Source organism: Rana temporaria, chromosome 5, assembly GCF_905171775.1.
Source record: "Rana temporaria chromosome 5, aRanTem1.1, whole genome shotgun sequence".
NCBI classification, from domain to species: Eukaryota; Metazoa; Chordata; class Amphibia; order Anura; family Ranidae; genus Rana; species Rana temporaria.
In genome coordinates, this window is record NC_053493.1 from 423,913,488 (window position 1) to 423,931,653 (window position 18,166).

At 57.2% G+C, this 18,166-nt stretch overlaps 1 protein-coding gene and 1 long non-coding RNA gene across 3 annotated transcripts in view; both read right to left on the bottom strand.

Moving 5' to 3' along the window:
- DHX30 (DExH-box helicase 30) overlaps positions 1-18,166 on the bottom strand; it is a 57,414-nt gene that overhangs the window by 12,312 nt on the left and 26,936 nt on the right. For both annotated transcript variants that reach the window (XM_040355328.1, XM_040355327.1), the window contains exons 5-14: positions 17,533-17,653; positions 17,282-17,431; positions 16,959-17,111; positions 14,037-14,867; positions 7,312-7,387; positions 6,853-6,957; positions 5,525-5,700; positions 2,896-3,102; positions 2,722-2,803; positions 1,125-1,318 (exon numbers count right to left, since the gene is read on the bottom strand). In XM_040355328.1, coding sequence (XP_040211262.1) covers positions 1,125-1,318; positions 2,722-2,803; positions 2,896-3,102; positions 5,525-5,700; positions 6,853-6,957; positions 7,312-7,387; positions 14,037-14,867; positions 16,959-17,111; positions 17,282-17,431; positions 17,533-17,653 — 2,095 coding nt within the window. The remainder of the gene's footprint in view (positions 1-1,124; positions 1,319-2,721; positions 2,804-2,895; positions 3,103-5,524; positions 5,701-6,852; positions 6,958-7,311; positions 7,388-14,036; positions 14,868-16,958; positions 17,112-17,281; positions 17,432-17,532; positions 17,654-18,166) is intronic.
- Positions 3,109-5,251, bottom strand: LOC120941716. Its single transcript, XR_005749577.1, has 4 exons — positions 5,120-5,251; positions 4,786-4,889; positions 3,620-3,775; positions 3,109-3,546 (listed from the first exon to the last, which is right to left on the bottom strand). It is a non-coding gene; the product is annotated as an uncharacterized LOC120941716 (long non-coding RNA).

Genomic DNA, 18,166 nt, shown 5'->3' on the forward strand with positions numbered 1-18,166 from the left:
AACCCCTTCCCTGCCAGTCTCATTTACACAGCAATCAGTGCATTTTTATAGCACTGATCGCTGTATAAAAATGACAATGGTCCCAAAATAGCATCAGAAGTGTCCGATGTGTCCACCATAATGTCGCAGTCACGATAAAAAAATAATAAAAAAAAGCTACTAGCCCTCTCACACTATAATTAAGGTCTCATAAACCTTCCTACTCGCACTTTGTGTTTTTCACGTGCATAAGATGTGCGTAGATCCTGTAGTTTCATGGCGTCATGTGATGCCCTATAACTCATAGCCTACAGTAGAGTAAATCTTCAACTTCCAGCGTCAAGCAATTTCTGTTTTTTGTTCAAACACGAGGCATGTGGTGTGATAATGCATGATCTCTGTCTGTACTCTGAGAACTGACACTTCCTGTGAAGAAACTACACATCCCATAATCCCTGGGGCTCTCAGTCACTATAGTGCTCTGCGGGTGAGAGCAACACAGTAATTAGATCTGACACAGACACACACACACACACAGATCACCGCGCAGTCCTCCATCAGCACGCCCACATTTGTGAAATGGTAAAGCATGGATTGGGCGTAGCATGAAGTTGCCCCTCCCCTTAGTTATTGGAGACAAGCTAGGTGAATACATGGACATAGGGCAATCAACCAGCCATGACACTACAAGCTGCAGCCACAACATGTGAGCTGAATATTACATAGGCAAGACAACCCACACAGGGAACAGAACAAGCTCCCACATACAGGGCAGCCATTTTGGGGCCCCTTACACAACTTTAGGCAGGGCCCCCCTGGAGCAGAGAACAGGGGGGTTGGCCCTGGGGACCATTGGGCCCCTTACAAGTGTAATACAAAAAAAAACGCAGGGGGCCCCTTACAGGTGTAATGCCTGTACCCCCCTGATGGCGGCCCTGCCCACATATTCCATAGCGCATCACATGATGGGATTTTGCCATCGTCAGCCCTCCAATTTTAAAACTTCTCCCCTGGTTTTCTTCTCCCTCTCCACAACCTCTACAGGTCCTTCTCCTGCGTAGTGCCCGTTTTCCTTCCCTTATCTGTAGAGAAAACCCCCCATCTGAGTGAAGGAAAGGAGTTGTAGGACTCCGGCGCATGCTCACCTTGTTGACCTCGGCTCGGTTGATAATTCCTCCCAGGAACGGGTCTCTGGTCAAACAGGCCACAATGGTGAGAAGGGGCTGCAGACAGCGGAATATGGCGGATAGGACGATCGCCTTGGCCAGGCTGGGGTCGGTGGCGATATTGGCCACATGCTGGCCCAGTGATGTCAGTTCCTCCTGGTCATCCAGCACCCCTGGAATACAGGTGGAGGGGGGATTAGGAGAATATGTCACAGCTACCTAAAACACTGGCTGAAAAAATGATTAAATAAGGATGCCGGCCGAGGGGAGATGGGAGGCGGCAGTCGAGGGGAAAGGGGAGGCGGCGGCCGAGGGGAGACGGGAGGTAACGGCCGAGGGGAGACGGGAGGCGGCAAGCCGAGGGGAGGCGGCGGTCGAAGTGAAAGGGGAGGCGGCGGCCAAGGGGAGACGGGAGGCGGCGGCCGAGGGGAGGAGGCGGCCGAGGGGAGACGGGAGGCGGAGGCCGAGGGGAGAGGGGAGGCGGAGGCCGAGAAGAGACGGGAGGCGGCGGCCGAGGAGAGACGGGAGGCGGCGGCCGAGGGAAGATGGCGGTCGAAGTGAAAGGGGAGGCGGTGGCCGAGAGGAAAGGGGAGGCGGAGGCGAGACAGGAGGCGGCGGCTGAGGGGAGGCGGCGGCCGAGGGGAGGAGGCGGGAGGCCGGGGGGAGACTGGAGGCGGCGGCCGAGGGGAGAGAGGTGGGAGGCCGGGGGGAGACGGGAGGCGGCGGTCGAAGTGAAAGGGGAGGCGGCGGCCAAGGGGAGACGGGAGGCGGAGGCCGAGTGGAGAGGGGAGGCGGCGGCCGAGTGGAGACGGGAGGCGGCGGCCGAGGGGAGATGGCGGTCGAAGTGAAAGGGGAGGAGGCGGCCGGGAGGAAAGGGGAGGCGAGACAGGAGGCGGCGGCTGAGGGGAGGCGGCGGCCGAGGGGAGGAGGCGGGAGGCCGGGGGGAGACTGGAGGCGGCGGCCGAGGGGAGATGGCGGTCGAAGTGAAAGGGGAGGCGGCGGCCGAGAGGAAAGGGGAGGCGAAGGCCGAGGGGAGACGGGAGGCGGCGGACGAGGGGAGAGGGGAGGCGGCGGACGAGGGGAGGCGGCGGACGAGGGGAAAGGGGAGGAGGCGGCCGAGAGCGGCAATCGAGGGGAAAGGGGAGGCGGCAACCGAGGGGAAAGGGGAGGCGGCAACCGAAGGGAGGCGGGAGGCAGCGGCTGAGGGGAGGCAGCGGCTGAGGGGAGGCAGGGGAAAGCACAGCACAGAGAATGAGGGGCAGGAGCTGTATGCTCCAATCGCTCTGCTGTCCCCATCCCCCGGCTCAGCTCTCTCTGCTCGTGTTGTGTAATCACTGCACAGGCAGCAAAAGATGACAAGGTTTACTGCTAGCGCTCCCTGGTAGGCACTGAGTGCAGTTCCTCGGGGGCCGTCTATTTCATCTCTATCAGATACAACTCTTGCTCTGTATCACATTCCTTAATGCACACGGCGGGGCCCCGGGATCTAACCGACTCTTTAGCACCGCTCCAGACAATGACGGATCTACATTAAAGACGGAGAAGAGGTTCAGGATAGCAGAGACGGGACACCTACGGATCTCCTGCAGCAATCGCACTGCGTCTTTGATGGCGGGCGGGTCGGGACATTCCAGCGCTTGTGAAAGAAATTCCACTGCCTGGAAAAAAAAAAAAAAAAAACACATAAGTGACAAAAGTTAGGAAGACGCAATGACGAACCGAATACGGGACGCACTCGGCGCCATCTCACCGTCATCTCCGGGGTGTGTATCTTGGCCTGAAGAACCAGATTCTCCAGAGGGGTTCGCAGGATCTCCGGCACCTGGAAGTCGGACATTTCCTGGTGCTGCCGGCGGGTGAAGAGATGGTAGGAAAATCCAGGCTGGCAACGCCCCGCTCGCCCTCGTCTCTGAATGACGTTGGATTTGGACACCCAGGTGGTCTCCAGGCAGGAAACCTGCAGAAGTGAGATTCAGTACATGGTGGAGCACTAAGCCTATACATTTCACCACAGGGGGCGGAGCTCCAGGCATACACCTCTATATACCGTCCATATATCACCACAGGGGGCGGAGCTCCAGGCATACACCTCTATATACCGTCCATATATCACTACAGGGGGCGGAGCTCCAGGCATACACCTCTATATACCGTCCATATATCACTACAGGGGGCGGAGCTCCAGGCATACACCTCTATATACCGTCCATATATCACTACAGGGGGCGGAGCTCCAGGCATACACCTCTATATACCGTCCATATATCACCACAGGGGGCGGAGCTCCAGGCATACACCTCTATATACCGTCCATATATCACTACAGGGGGCGGAGCTCCAGGCATACACCTCTATATACCGTCCATACATCACTACAGGGGGCGGAGCTCCAGGCATACACCTCTATATACCGTCCATATATCACCACAGGGGGCGGAGCTCCAGGCATACACCTCTATATACCGTCCATACACCTCTATATACCGTCCATATATCACTACAGGGGGCGGAGCTCCAGGCATACACCTCTATATACTGTCCATATATCACTACAGGGGGCGGAGCTCCAGGCATACACCTCTATATACCGTCCATATATCACTACAGGGGGCGGAGCTCCAGGCATACACCTCTACATACCGTCCATACACCTCTATATACCGTCCATATATCACTACAGGGGGCGGAGCTCCAGGCATACACCTCTATATACTGTCCATATATCACTACAGGGGGCGGAGCTCCAGGCATACACCTCTATATACCGTCCATAAATCACTACAGGGGGCGGAGCTCCAGGCATACACCTCTATATACCGTCCATATATCACCACAGGGGGGCGGAGCTCCAGGCATACACCTCTATATACCGTCCATATATCACTACAGGGGGGCGGAGCTCCAGGCATACACCTCTATATACCGTCCATATATCACTATAGGGGGTGGAGCTCCAGGCATACACCTCTATATACCGTCCATATATCACTACAGGGGGCGGAGCTACAGGCATACACCTCTATATACGTCCATATATCACCACAGGGGGCGGAGCTCCAGGCATACACCTCTATATACCGTCCATATATCACTACAGGGGGCGGAGCTCCAGGCATACACCTCTATATACCGTCCATATATCACCACAGGGGGCGGAGCTCCAGGCATACACCTCTATATACCGTCCATATATCACTACAGGGGGCGGAGCTCCAGGCATACACCTCTATATACCGTCCATATATCACCACAGGGGGCGGAGCTCCAGGCATACACCTCTATATACCGTCCATATATCACTACAGGGGGCGGAGCTCCAGGCATACACCTCTATATACCGTCCATATATCACTACAGGGGGCGGAGCTCCAGGCATACACCTCTATATACCGTCCATATATCACTACAGGGGGCGGAGCTCCAGGCATACACCTCTATATACCGTCCATATATCACCACAGGGGGCGGAGCTCCAGGCATACACCTCTATATACCGTCCATATATCACTACAGGGGGCGGAGCTCCAGGCATACACCTCTATATACCGTCCATACATCACTACAGGGGGCGGAGCTCCAGGCATACACCTCTATATACCGTCCATATATCACCACAGGGGGCGGAGCTCCAGGCATACACCTCTATATACCGTCCATATATCACTACAGGGGGCGGAGCTCCAGGCATACACCTCTATATACCGTCCATATATCACTACAGGGGGCGGAGCTCCAGGCATACACCTCTACATACCGTCCATACACCTCTATATACCGTCCATATATCACTACAGGGGGCGGAGCTCCAGGCATACACCTCTATATACTGTCCATATATCACTACAGGGGGCGGAGCTCCAGGCATACACCTCTATATACCGTCCATAAATCACTACAGGGGGCGGAGCTCCAGGCATACACCTCTATATACCGTCCATATATCACCACAGGGGGGCGGAGCTCCAGGCATACACCTCTATATACCGTCCATATATCACTACAGGGGGGCGGAGCTCCAGGCATACACCTCTATATACCGTCCATATATCACTATAGGGGGTGGAGCTCCAGGCATACACCTCTATATCACTATAGGGGGCGGAGCTACAGGCATACACTTCTAAATACCATCCGTATATCACCACAGGGGGCGGAGCTCCAGGCATACGCCTCTATATACCGTCCATATATCACTACAGGGGGCGGAGCTCCAGGCATACACCTCTATATACCGTCCATATATCACTACAGGGGGCGGAGCTCCAGGCATACACCTCTATATACCACTAATGGGGTGGAGCGTATATGTGGGTGGGCCTCAAATTATTTTTTTAGCCCCCATCACCCCCCCCCCCCTCCTGTGTCTGCACGTCGGGTACCTTGGTCCGGAGGTCGTATCGCTGCTCCTTCTGCATTCCGCAATCCACAACATGAACGATGTCATCGATCGTCACCGAAGTCTCCGCGATGTTGGTGGCCAGGACGATTTTCCGCACGCCGGGAGGTGGGCGCTGGAAGATGGACTGCTGGTCGTTCAGTGGGATGTTGGAATGAACTACAAATGGGAGGAGAATGGAAGGAAAAAAAAAAAATCAGGAGGAGGAGGAGGGGCTGAGGGCACCGAGCCGTACGATAGGGTGGGAGGTGCATGACAACCACGACACCTTCACTGCCCAATAAGGACAACCCAGAGCCTCCCTCCTCGTGTCTCCCAATCTGTGAATGTTGTAGAGCAGACCCAATGAACGAGGACCTTACTTTCTACATTCGGCCCTAAAGGCTGCTCTGTGATTGGACAAGGCAGATAATTATTCAAAATGGAGAAATTAGCGTTACATTGTATCAGTTAGAATAGATTGTAGGAAACGTAAATATCATATTATCCGCTTGCCGACCGCCTCACGCACTTATACGTCGGCAGAACGGCGCGGGCGCTCAAAGCAACATTGATATATACGTCACTTTTAATCTGCGCGCTCCGCCCACCGCGGTCTCTGTGACCGCCGGCGTCCCTCAAATGGGTCACGGAACGGCAGAACGGGGGGGGGGGGGGGGGTTGCCTTTGTAAACAAGACATCTCCCCGTTCTTCCTAGCGACAGGACGCTGATCGTATGTTCCCTGTCATCGGGAGCAGCAATCAGTGACGTGTCACAGTAAAAGCCACGCCCCCTAACCGTTAGAATCACTCCCTAGGACACACTTAACCCCTTCCCCGCCCCCCCGCAGAGGTGATCAAATACCACCAAAAGAAAGCTCTATTTGTGGGGGAAAAAAGGACGCCAATTTTGTTTGGGAGCCACGTCGCACGACCGCGCAATTGTCAGTTAAAGCGACGCAGTGCCGAATTCGCAAAAACTGGCCCCGGTCTTTGGGCAGCCAAATCCTCGGGGGCTGAAGTGGTTAATAAACTGCAGGTCTATGTCCTCGATCTACAGATTCCTTCCTGTGTTGATTCCGCATATCGTACCACCCGCCACACCCAGAACCATCAACCAATCACCACCATGCGATGTGCTGGTGACCCTCCCTAATAGACGATCGCCGACCTCTAAGTAGGGGGTGGAGCTTAGAATTCCATGAAAAAAAAAAAAAAGGGCATGGCTTTCTAAGCCCCTCCCCCACACAATTTGGAGAACAACGCCCCCGCCATATACACCATTGGTACAGGTCACCTTTTTCCGGGCTGCCCCGAATGTCTCCACCCACCTGGTAAGATCAGATGTCGCCCATCCTGGTAGGACAGCGCCTCCTGCAGCATCTCCTGGACTCCTCGGATCTCCTGCCAGCCGGGGAGGAAGCACAAAATGCTGCCTGGAAGACAATACCGGTGATCTCTGAATATTTATATATATAGGGGACGATCCCCCGCCTCTATTTGTCCCGGTGACCAGAGAAGAGGGGGAAAGCCAAATCGGTACGGTTGTCACCAGAACAAGGGTAAGGGGCGAAATTCCAAAACGGGGACACCTTGGTTCAGTGACCACAATTCAGAGGATTTCCATCGACTTCCTTTTGGGGTTTTTAGCTGAAGGCAATGGGGACCCCCCCCCTGGCTTCTGTGACGACCGTTTAGCCATTGGGCATGCTACTTCACCAAAATACAGAGGACGTATCCAGCACGCCTCATCCACCCCCCCCCCCATGTCTGGGGGCCGCGACTCTTACCGGCTTCTCCATGCTGGTCGATGTGACAGATGACTCTGCTAATCAGATCCAGATCAGGAAGACAATCGCCATTGGTCTGAAAGAGAGAAGGAGGAGGAAGGGCGGGGTTACAGCACCATATAAAGAAATTCACCCCGTCACCCCCTAAGCCCATTGGCCCACATGCACCTTTCCTGGGATGATAGGGGGTGGGGACAGACAAGATCTTACACGTATTGTAAGATCTTGGAAGAGAACCTTCTTCCCTCAGACAGAACACTGAAGACGGGTCATGGACGGGTCTTCCAGCATGACAATCACCCAAAACATATGGCCAAGGCAACAAATGAGTGGCTCAAGAAGAAGCACATTTAAGGTCATGGAGTGGCCTAGCCAGTCTCCAGACCTTAATCCTATAGAAAATGTATGGAGGAGATGAAGCTTCGAGTTGCCAAGAAACCTTCAGGATTTAGAGAAGATCTGTAAAGAGAAAATCCCTCCTGAGATGTGTGGAGACCTGATCACCGACTACAAGAAACGTTCGACCTCTGTGCTTCCCAACAAGGAACCTCCCCCAACTAAGGGACCTCCCCCAACTACTAAGGGACCTCCCCCAACTACTAAGGGACCTCCCCCAACTACTAAGGAACCTCCCCCAACTACTAAGGAACCTCCCCCAACTACTAAGGAACCTCCTCCAACTACTAAGGAACCTCCCCCAACTACTAAGGAACCTCCCCCAACTACTAAGGAACCTCCCCCAACTACTAAGGAACCTCCCCCAACTACTAAGGAACCTCCCCCAACTACTAAGGAACCTCCCCCAACTACTAAGGAACCTCCCCCAACTACTAAGGAACCTCCTCCAACTACTAAGGAACCTCCTCCAACTACTAAGGAACCTCCCCTAACTACTAAGGAACCTCCCCCAACTACTAAGGAACCTCCCCCAACTACTAAGGAACCTCCCCCAACTACTAAGGAACCTCCCCCAACTACTAAGGGACCTCCCCCAACTACTAAGGAACCTCCCCCAACTACTAAGGGACCTCCCCCAACTACTAAGGAACCTCCCCCAACTACTAAGGAACCTCCCCCAACTACTAAGGAACCTCCTCCAACTACTAAGGAACCTCCCCCAACTACTAAGGAACCTCCCCCAACTACTAAGGAACCTCCCCCAACTACTAAGGGACCTCTCCCAACTACTAAGGGACCTCCCCCAACTACTAAGGGACCTCTCCCAACTACTAAGGGACCTCCCCCAACTAAGGAACCTCCCCCAACTACTAAGGGAACCTCCCCCGACTACTAAGGGGGTCAAATACTTATTTCCCTCCATGTATAACATTTGTATCATGTGATCTCTCTGGAGTTTTGGTTGATATTCTGTCTCCATCATATAAAATACACCTATGAGAGAAATGATAGACCCTTCATTTCTATGTAAGGGGGGAACTTACACAATGTGCAGTAGGGTCGTCCCGATACCGAGTACTTGTACTGGCACAAACCCCCGATCCGATACTTGGTCGGCGGCGGGCCGCCTCAGTGGGCGGGGCGGGCGAGCAGATTTAGTTGGCGGGGAGGGTGATTGGCGTCAGTAGGGTCGTCCCGATACCGAGTACTTGTACTGGCACAAACGCCCGATCCGATACTTGGTCGGCGGCGGGCCGCCTCAGTGGGCGGGGCAGGCGAGCAGATTTAGTGGGCGGGGAGGGTGATTGGCGTCAGTAGGGTCGTCCCGATACCGAGTACTTGTACTGGCACAAATGCCCGATCCGATACTTGGTCGGCGGCGGGCCGCCTCAGTGGGCGGAGCGGGCAAGCGTATTCAGTGGTCGGGGAGGGTGGGCGGCGTCAGTAGGGCGGAGTGGTTGCCGTCAGCTTGGACATCCCGACGCCCATCTTGGCACACCCTGCACTTGGACACAGTAAGCAGCAGCTGACATATTGTTGCACTCAGCCCATGTAGTTTGGGGGTTGGGTGTAACAAGAGGTCTGCTGATGCCGAGTGCAGGGTGTGCCAAGATGGGCGCTGCAGCATAGCATTTCCTCGTGTCATTTATTACTGCATCTCAGAGCATGCCACCTGTCAGTGCCCATAATTGCCACCAGTGCCAGCCACCTGTCAGTGCCCATAAGGGCCGCCTATCAGTGCCAGCCAGCTATTAGTGCACATAACTGATGGGTGGCACTGACTGATGGGAGGCACTGACTGATGGGGACTGACGGGTGGCACTGACTGGTGCTACTGGTAGGTGGCACTGACTGATGGGGACTGATAGGTGGCACCTATGGGCACTGACAGGTGGCTGGCACCTATGGGCACTGACAGGTGGCTGGCACTGTTAGATGGCACTGACAGGTGGCAGTTATGGGCACAGATAGTCCCCATCAGTCAGTGCCACCCATCAGTCAGTGCCACCTATCAGTCCCCATCAGTCAGTGCCACCCATCAGTCAGTGCCACCTATCAGTCCCCATCAGTCAGTGGCACCTATCAGCCCCCATCAGTCAGTGGCACCTATCAGTCCCCATCAGTCAGTGGCACCTATCAGTCCCCATCAGTCAGTGCCACCCATCAGTCAGTGCCACCTATCAGTCAGTGCCACTTATCAGTCCCCATCAGTCAGTGCCACCTATCAGTCCCCATCAGTCAGTGCCACCTATCAGTCCCCATCAGTCAGTGCCACCCATCAGTCCCCATCAGTCAGTGCCACCTATCAGTCCCCATCAGTCAGTGCCACCCATCAGTCAGTGGCACCTATCAGTCCCCATCAGTCAGTGGCACCTATCAGTCCCCATCAGTCAGTGGCACCTATCAGTCCCCATCAGTCAGTGGCACCTATCAGCCCCCATCAGTCAGTGGCACCTATCAGTCCCCATCAGTCAGTGGCACCTATCAGTCCCCATCAGTCAGTGCCACCCATCAGTCAGTGCCACCCATCAGTCCGTGCCACCTATCAGTCCGTGCCACCTATCAGTCCCCATCAGTCAGTGGCACCTATCAGTCCCCATCAGTCAGTGGCACCTATCAGTCCCCATCAGTCAGTGGCACCTATCAGTCCCCATCAGTCAGTGGCACCTATCAGTCCCCATCAGTCGGTGGCACCTATCAGTCCCCATCAGTCGGTGGCACCTATCAGTCCCCATCAGTCAGTGGCACCTATCAGTCCCCATCAGTCAGTGCCACCCATCAGTCAGTGCCACCTATCAGTCAGTGCCACTTATCAGTCCCCATCAGTCAGTGCCACCTATCAGTCCCCATCAGTCAGTGCCACCTATCAGTCCCCATCAGTCAGTGCCACCCATCAGTCCCCATCAGTCAGTGCCACCTATCAGTCCCCATCAGTCAGTGCCACCCATCAGTCAGTGGCACCTATCAGTCCCCATCAGTCAGTGGCACCTATCAGTCCCCATCAGTCAGTGGCACCTATCAGTCCCCATCAGTCAGTGGCACCTATCAGTCCCCATCAGTCAGTGGCACCTATCAGTCCCCATCAGTCAGTGCCACCCATCAGTCAGTGGCACCTATCAGTCCCCATCAGTCAGTGGCACCTATCAGTCCCCATCAGTCAGTGGCACCTATCAGTCCCCATCAGTCAGTGGCACCTATCAGCCCCCATCAGTCAGTGCCACCCATCAGTCAGTGGCACCTATCAGTCCCCATCAGTCAGTGGCACCTATCAGTCCCCATCAGTCAGTGGCACCTATCAGTCCCCATCAGTCAGTGGCACCTATCAGTCCCCATCAGTCAGTGGCACCTATCAGTCCCCATCAGTCAGTGGCACCTATCAGTCCCCATCAGTCAGTGGCACCTATCAGTCCCCATCAGTCAGTGGCACCTATCAGCCCCCATCAGTCAGTGGCACCTATCAGCCCCCATCAGTCAGTGGCACCTATCAGTCCCCATCAGTCAGTGCCACCTATCAGTCCCCATCAGTCAGTGCCACCTATCAGTGCCCATCAGTCACTGCCACCCATCAGTCAGTGCCACCTATCAGTCAGTGCCACCTATCAGTCCCCATCAGTCAGTGCCACCTATCAGTGCCCATCAGTCACTGCCACCCATCAGTCAGTGCCACCTATCAGCCCCCATCAGTCAGTGCGACCTATCCGTCCCCATCAGTCAGTGCCACCCATCAGTCAGTGGCACCTATCAGTCCCCATCAGTCAGTGGCACCTATCAGTCCGTGCCACCTATCAGTGCCCATCAGTCAAACTGTCACATGGCATTAAAAAATAGTATCGGTCCAAACAAAGTGGTATCGGGACAACCCTAATCTGCAGGGGAGGAGCCAATCATTCCCCACCCCCACTGTATCAGATTATCTCAGCCTTGTTGATGTTCTCTGGGCCCTGATGAAGTGAAGTGTTGCCCCCCGAAACGAGACGTTTCAGGGGGGGACTGGTCTGGGGATCTGGGGCGCCTTCAGATTTGGGTTGGCGCTCCGGTTGCATCTTCATGACCTTTTGGGTTCCCATCCTCGGGGAACCTTCCGGAGCACATCGGCTCCTTCCTTGGATTTGGTGTTGGGGGTCTCACCTCGGGGGCCTTGTAGGAAGACACCCTCATCATGGAGAGGACATCCTCGGGGGCCTTGTAGGAAGACACCCTCATCATGGAGAGGACATCCTCGGGGGCTCACCTCGGGGGCCTTGTAGGAAGACACCCTCATCATGGAGAGGACATCCTCGGGGGCTCACCTCGGGGGCCTTGTAGGAAGACACCCTCATCATGGAGAGGACATCCTCGGGGGTCTCACCTCGGGGGCCTTGTAGGAAGACACCCTCATCATGGAGAGGACATCCTCGGGGGCCTTGTAGGAAGACACCCTCATCATGGAGAGGACATCCTCGGGGGCTCACCTCGGAAGACACCCTCATCATGGAGAGGACATCCTCGGGGGCTCACCTCGGGGGCCTTGTAGGAAGACACCCTCATCATGGAGAGGACATCCTCGGGGGCCTTGTAGGAAGACACCCTCATCATGGAGAGGACATCCTCGGGGGCTCACCTCGGGGGCCTTGTAGGAAGACACCCTCATGGAGAGGACATCCTCGGGGGCTCACCTCGGGGGCCTTGTAGGAAGACACCCTCATCATGGAGAGGACATCCTCGGGGGCCTTGTAGGAAGACACCCTCATCATGGAGAGGACATCCTCGGGGGCTCACCTCGGGGGCCTTGTAGGAAGACACCCTCATCATGGAGAGGACATCCTCGGGAGCTCACCTCGGGGGCCTTGTAGGAAGACACCCTCATCATGGAGAGGACATCCTCGGGGTCTCACCTCGGGGGCCTTGTAGGAAGACACCCTCATCATGGAGAGGACATCCTCGGGGTCTCACCTCGGGGGCCTTGTAGGAAGACACCCTCATCATAGAGAGGACATCCTCGGGGGCTCACCTCGGGGGCCTTGTAGGAAGACGCCCTCATCATGGAGAGGACATCCTCGGGGGCTCACCTCGGGGGCCTTGTAGGAAGACACCCTCATCATGGAGAGGACATCCTCGGGGGCTCACCTCGGGGGCCTTGTAGGAAGACACCCTCATCATGGAGAGGACATCCTCGGGGGCTCACCTCGGGGGCCTTGTAGGAAGACACCCTCATCATGGAGAGGACATCCTCGGGGGTCTCACCTCGGGGGCCTTGTAGGAAGACACCCTCATCATGGAGAGGACATCCTCGGGGGCTCACCTCGGAAGACACCCTCATCATGGAGAGGACATCCTCGGGGGCTCACCTCGGGGGGCCTTGTAGGAAGACACCCTCATCATGGAGAGGACATCCTCGGGGGCCTTGTAGGAAGACACCCTCATCATGGAGAGGACATCCTCGGGGGCTCACCTCGGGGGCCTTGTAGGAAGACACCCTCATGGAGAGGACATCCTCGGGGGCCTTGTAGGAAGACACCCTCATCATGGAGAGGACATCCTCGGGGTTTCACCTCGGGGGCCTTGTAGGAAGACACCCTCATCATGGAGAGGACATCCTCGGGGGCTCACCTCAGGGGCCTTGTAGGAAGACACCCTCATCATGGAGAGGACATCCTCGGGAGCTCACCTCGGGGGCCTTGTAGGAAGACACCCTCATCATGGAGAGGACATCCTCGGGGTCTCACCTCGGGGGCCTTGTAGGAAGACACCCTCATCATGGAGAGGACATCCTCGGGGTCTCACCTCGGGGGCCTTGTAGGAAGACACCCTCATCATGGAGAGGACATCCTCGGGGGCCTTGTAGGAAGACACCCTCATCATGGAGAGGACATCCTCGGGGGCTCACCTCGGGGGCCTTGTAGGAAGACACCCTCATGGAGAGGACATCCTCGGGGGCTCACCTCGGGGGCCTTGTAGGAAGACACCCTCATCATGGAGAGGACATCCTCGGGGGCTCACCTCGGGGGCCTTGTAGGAAGACACCCTCATGGAGAGGACATCCTCGGGGGCTCACCTCGGGGGCCTTGTAGGAAGACACCCTCATCATGGAGAGGACATCCTCGGGGGCTCACCTCGGGGGCCTTGTAGGAAGACACCCTCATCATGGAGAGGACATCCTCGGGGGTCTCACCTCGGGGGCCTTGTAGGAAGACACCCTCATCATGGAGAGGACATCCTCGGGGGCTCACCTCGGGGGCCTTGTAGGAAGACACCCTCATCATGGAGAGGACATCCTCGGGGGCTCACCTCGGGGGCCTTGTAGGAAGACACCCTCATCATGGAGAGGACATCCTCGGGGGTCTCACCTCGGGGGCCTTATAGGAAGACACCCTCATCATGGAGAGGACATCCTCCAGGTAATGCTGCTTCACCGGATACATGAACCCCGGCACCCGGACCACCGGACAGTCCCCGAAGTACTTGGAGATGCGCTCGTTGTCGCCCGTGGCGCTCATGAGAATCACTTTGACGTCGGGGTTGAGTTTCTGCATCTGCTTGACCAGGATGAGCAGGAAGTCGGTGCTGACGTCCCTCTCGTGGACCTCGTCCACCACCACGTGGCTGACCCCCTCCATGGTGGGGTTACTCTGCAGCTTCTTTAGGAGCACGCCCACCGTGCAGAAGAGCAGCGCGCCGCCGCGGGCGGGGAGCATGTTCTCCAGCCGGACCTGGTAACCCACGTTACGGCGCAGGGTCGGCCCCAACTCCTGGGCCACACGGTGACACACCGACACGGCGCTGATCCTCCGCGGCTGAGTGACGAGGATATTACACTGAGCCCCCCGCCCGCCGAGGATGGCGTCCTCCAGGAGGAAGCGCGGGATCCGCGTGGTCTTCCCGCATCCCGTGTCCCCGGCGATCACCACCACGGGGCTGCGCTCAATGGCCGCCAAGATGGCCGCTTTATGGTCGTCGGCGGGTAACGGCTGGAGAGGTTTCCCTTGGCTGCTCTGCCATTTGTCCTCCAGAGAGCGACTGATCTGATCGGCTTCCTCCTCAGATAACGGGGTGTAGGGCTGGCCGGTAATGGGGTCACCGATTGTGTCACAGTCCGACCAATCCACTGCCGACTCCATCTGTGAGGCGGAAGATTCCGGATTTTCCGATTCCATCTTCAAATCCGACTCCAAGGGGAACTGCAGAGGAGAAAAGGGGCGTCACTTATAAAGGTTCAACGTCTCTGCCCCTCCCACAAGGGTCGTGTGTCTCTGCCCCTCCCACAATGCTCGTGTCTCTGCCCCTCCCACAATGGTTGCGTGTCTCTGCCCCTCCCACAATGGCCGCGTCTCTGCCCCTCCCACAACGGCCGCGTCTCTGCCCCTCCCACAATGGCCGCGTCTCTGCCCCTCCCACAATGGCCGCGTCTCTGCCCCTCCCACAATGGCCGCGTCTCTGCCCCTCCCACAATGGCCGCGTCTCTGCCCCTCCCACAATGGCCGCGTCTCTGCCCCTCCCACAGTGCTTGTGTCTCTGCCCCTCCCACAATAGAGAGATTTCCTTCAGTAGTTTGTGTCTCTGCCCCTCCCACAATGGCCGTGTCTCTGCCCCTCCCACAATGGACGTGTCTCTGCCCCTCCCACAATGGACGTGTCTCTGCCCCTCCCACAGTGCTTGTGTCTCTGCCCCTCACACAATAGAGAGATTTCCTGCAGTAGTTTGTGTCTCTGCCCCTCCCACAATGGACGTGTCTCTGCCCCTCCCACAATGGACGTGTCTCTGCCCCTCCCACAATGGACGTGTCTCTGCCCCTCCCACAATGGACGTGTCTCTGCCCCTCCCACAATGGACGTGTCTCTGCCCCTCCCACAATGGTCGTGTCTCTGCCCCTCCCACAATGGTCGTGCCTCTGCCCCTCCCACAATGGTCGTGCCTCTGCCCCTCCCACAATGGTCGTGCCTCTGCCCCTCCCACAATGGTCGTGCCTCTGCCCCTCCCACAATGCTCGTGTCTCTGCCCCTCCCACAATGCTCGTGTCTCTGCCCCTCCCACAATGGTTGCGTGTCTCTGCCCCTCCCACAATGGTTGCGTGTCTCTGCCCCTCCCACAATGGCCGCGTCTCTGCCCCTCCCACAATGGCCGCGTCTCTGCCCCTCCCACAATGGCCGCGTCTCTGCCCCTCCCACAATGGCCGTGTCTCTGCCCCTCCCACAATGGCCGTGTCTCTGCCCCTCCCACAATGGCCGCGTCTCTGCCCCTCCCACAATGGCCGCGTCTCTGCCCCTCCCACAATGGCCGCGTCTCTGCCCCTCCCACAATGGCCGCGTCTCTGCCCCTCCCACAATGGCCGCGTCTCTGCCCCTCCCACAATGGCCGCGTCTCTGCCCCTCCCACAATGGCCGCGTCTCTGCCCCTCCCACAATGGCCGCGTCTCTGCCCCTCCCACAGTGCTTGTGTCTCTGCCCCTCCCACAATAGAGAGATTTCCTTCAGTAGTTTGTGTCTCTGCCCCTCCCACAATGGACGTGTCTCTGCCCCTCCCACAATGGACGTGTCTCTGCCCCTCCCACAATGGACGTGTCTCTGCCCCTCCCACAATGGCCGTGTCTCTGCCCCTCCCACAATGGACGTGTCTCTGCCCCTCCCACAATGGACGTGTCTCTGCCCCTCCCACAATGGACGTGTCTCTGCCCCTCCCACAATGGACGTGTCTCTGCCCCTCCCACAATGGACGTGTCTCTGCCCCTCCCACAATGGACGTGTCTCTGCCCCTCCCACAATGGACGTGTCTCTGCCCCTCCCACAATGGCCGTGTCTCTGCCCCTCCCACAATGGCCGTGTCTCTGCCCCTCCCACAATGGACGTGTCTCTGCCCCTCCCACAATGGACGTGTCTCTGCCCCTCCCACAATGATGAGATTTCCTGCAGTACATTTGTTCTGTTGAATGGAGGCAGGGTTGAATGTTATTCATTCATACAGAATTGGAGTAAGTCAGAAATATATTACACGATAGCCCCTAGATGGCGCTGATGCTGATAAGATAAGAAATGAATTATTTACGAAGATTTTCAGCTCCCTCTAGTGGCCATCATGAGGCATTTTCCCAAATAACTCAGATTTAATGAACAAAAACATTTGACCTGCAGGGAAAATAACTTTAATGAATAAGCAGCTTCCCGGGACAAACAGCTCTGCGTTTTTTTTAATGAATACGCCCCTTGGTGGGCGGGCTCACCCTCCATGCCCCGCCCCCTCACACCCAGGAACAGGAAGCGCCGCGGAGGACTCACCTCCCGGAAGTAATTCTCCATCCTGATCAGCAGGTCTGCGGGAACCTGGAAGCGTCTCGCCTGCCGCTGCTTCTCCCGCAGCTTCTGGACGGCGGAGAGGTGGTACATGGCGTGCGTCAGCGGCTTGTTATTCGGGTCCAGGAGGCCGAGATCCTGAAAGAGAGAGAGGGGGGGGGGGGGGGAGTAATTTTTGTCATTGATTGTTATTTTTTTCAATGAATAACATTCGATCTGCAGAAAAAATAAATTGCAGGCAGTTTCGATAGATAACGATCTTTTTATGAAATGTTTAGGTGATAAAGACGCGGAAACCCCGCCCCCACCTTCAGCTTCTGACAGCCCAGGGCCGCCGCCTTCTTCTCCGCCTCCGTCCGCCGCAGGCCGTGAGCGACGAAGGTGAAAGGCTGCGGCCAGCTGATGGTCAGGCGGCAGGTCTTCACGCGGCCGCCCTCGTGCTGGTAATAGATGAAGTCCTGAGGAAGAAGAAGGAGGATTGGTGAGAAACCCGCACTCTGAACTCTCCTCCAACCCGCGTCCCTTTCATCTCACTGGAGAGAAGCCCCTCCCCCCGTACCTTGGCACCGCTGGAGGACGTGGCCACCTGGATGACGGAGGACAGAAGGTTCTTGGGGTTCGGGAAATCCTGGAGGGCGTTCGTGGCGGCCAAATCCTCGGCGCCGTCCAGAGGGGCGTGTCTACGGGAGAGAGAGAGAGAGAGAGACTCCTAAACATCGAACGTTCAACCGCCTCCGACCCGCGACCGCCTCCGACCCCACAGCCGCCTCCGACCCCACAGCCGCCTCCGACCCCACAGCCGCCTCCGACCCCACAGCCGCCTCCGACCCCACAGCCGCCTCCGACCCAGCAACCGCCTCCGACCCCGCAGCTGCCTCCGACCCCGCAGCCGCCTCCGACCCCGCAGCCGCCTCCGACCCCGCAGCCGCCTCCGATCCTACCAGGAGGCCCCACAACCGCCTCCGACCCCACAGCCGCCTCCGATCCTACCAGGAGGCCCCACAACCGCCTCCGACCCCACAGCCGCCTCCGACACACAGCCGCCTCCGACCCCGCAGCCGCCTCCGACCCCGCAGCCGCCTCCGACCCACAACCACCTCCGATCCTACCCGGAGGCCCCACAACCGCCTCCGACCCACAACCGCCTCCGACCCCACAGCCGCCTCCGATCCTACCAGGAGGCCCCACAACCG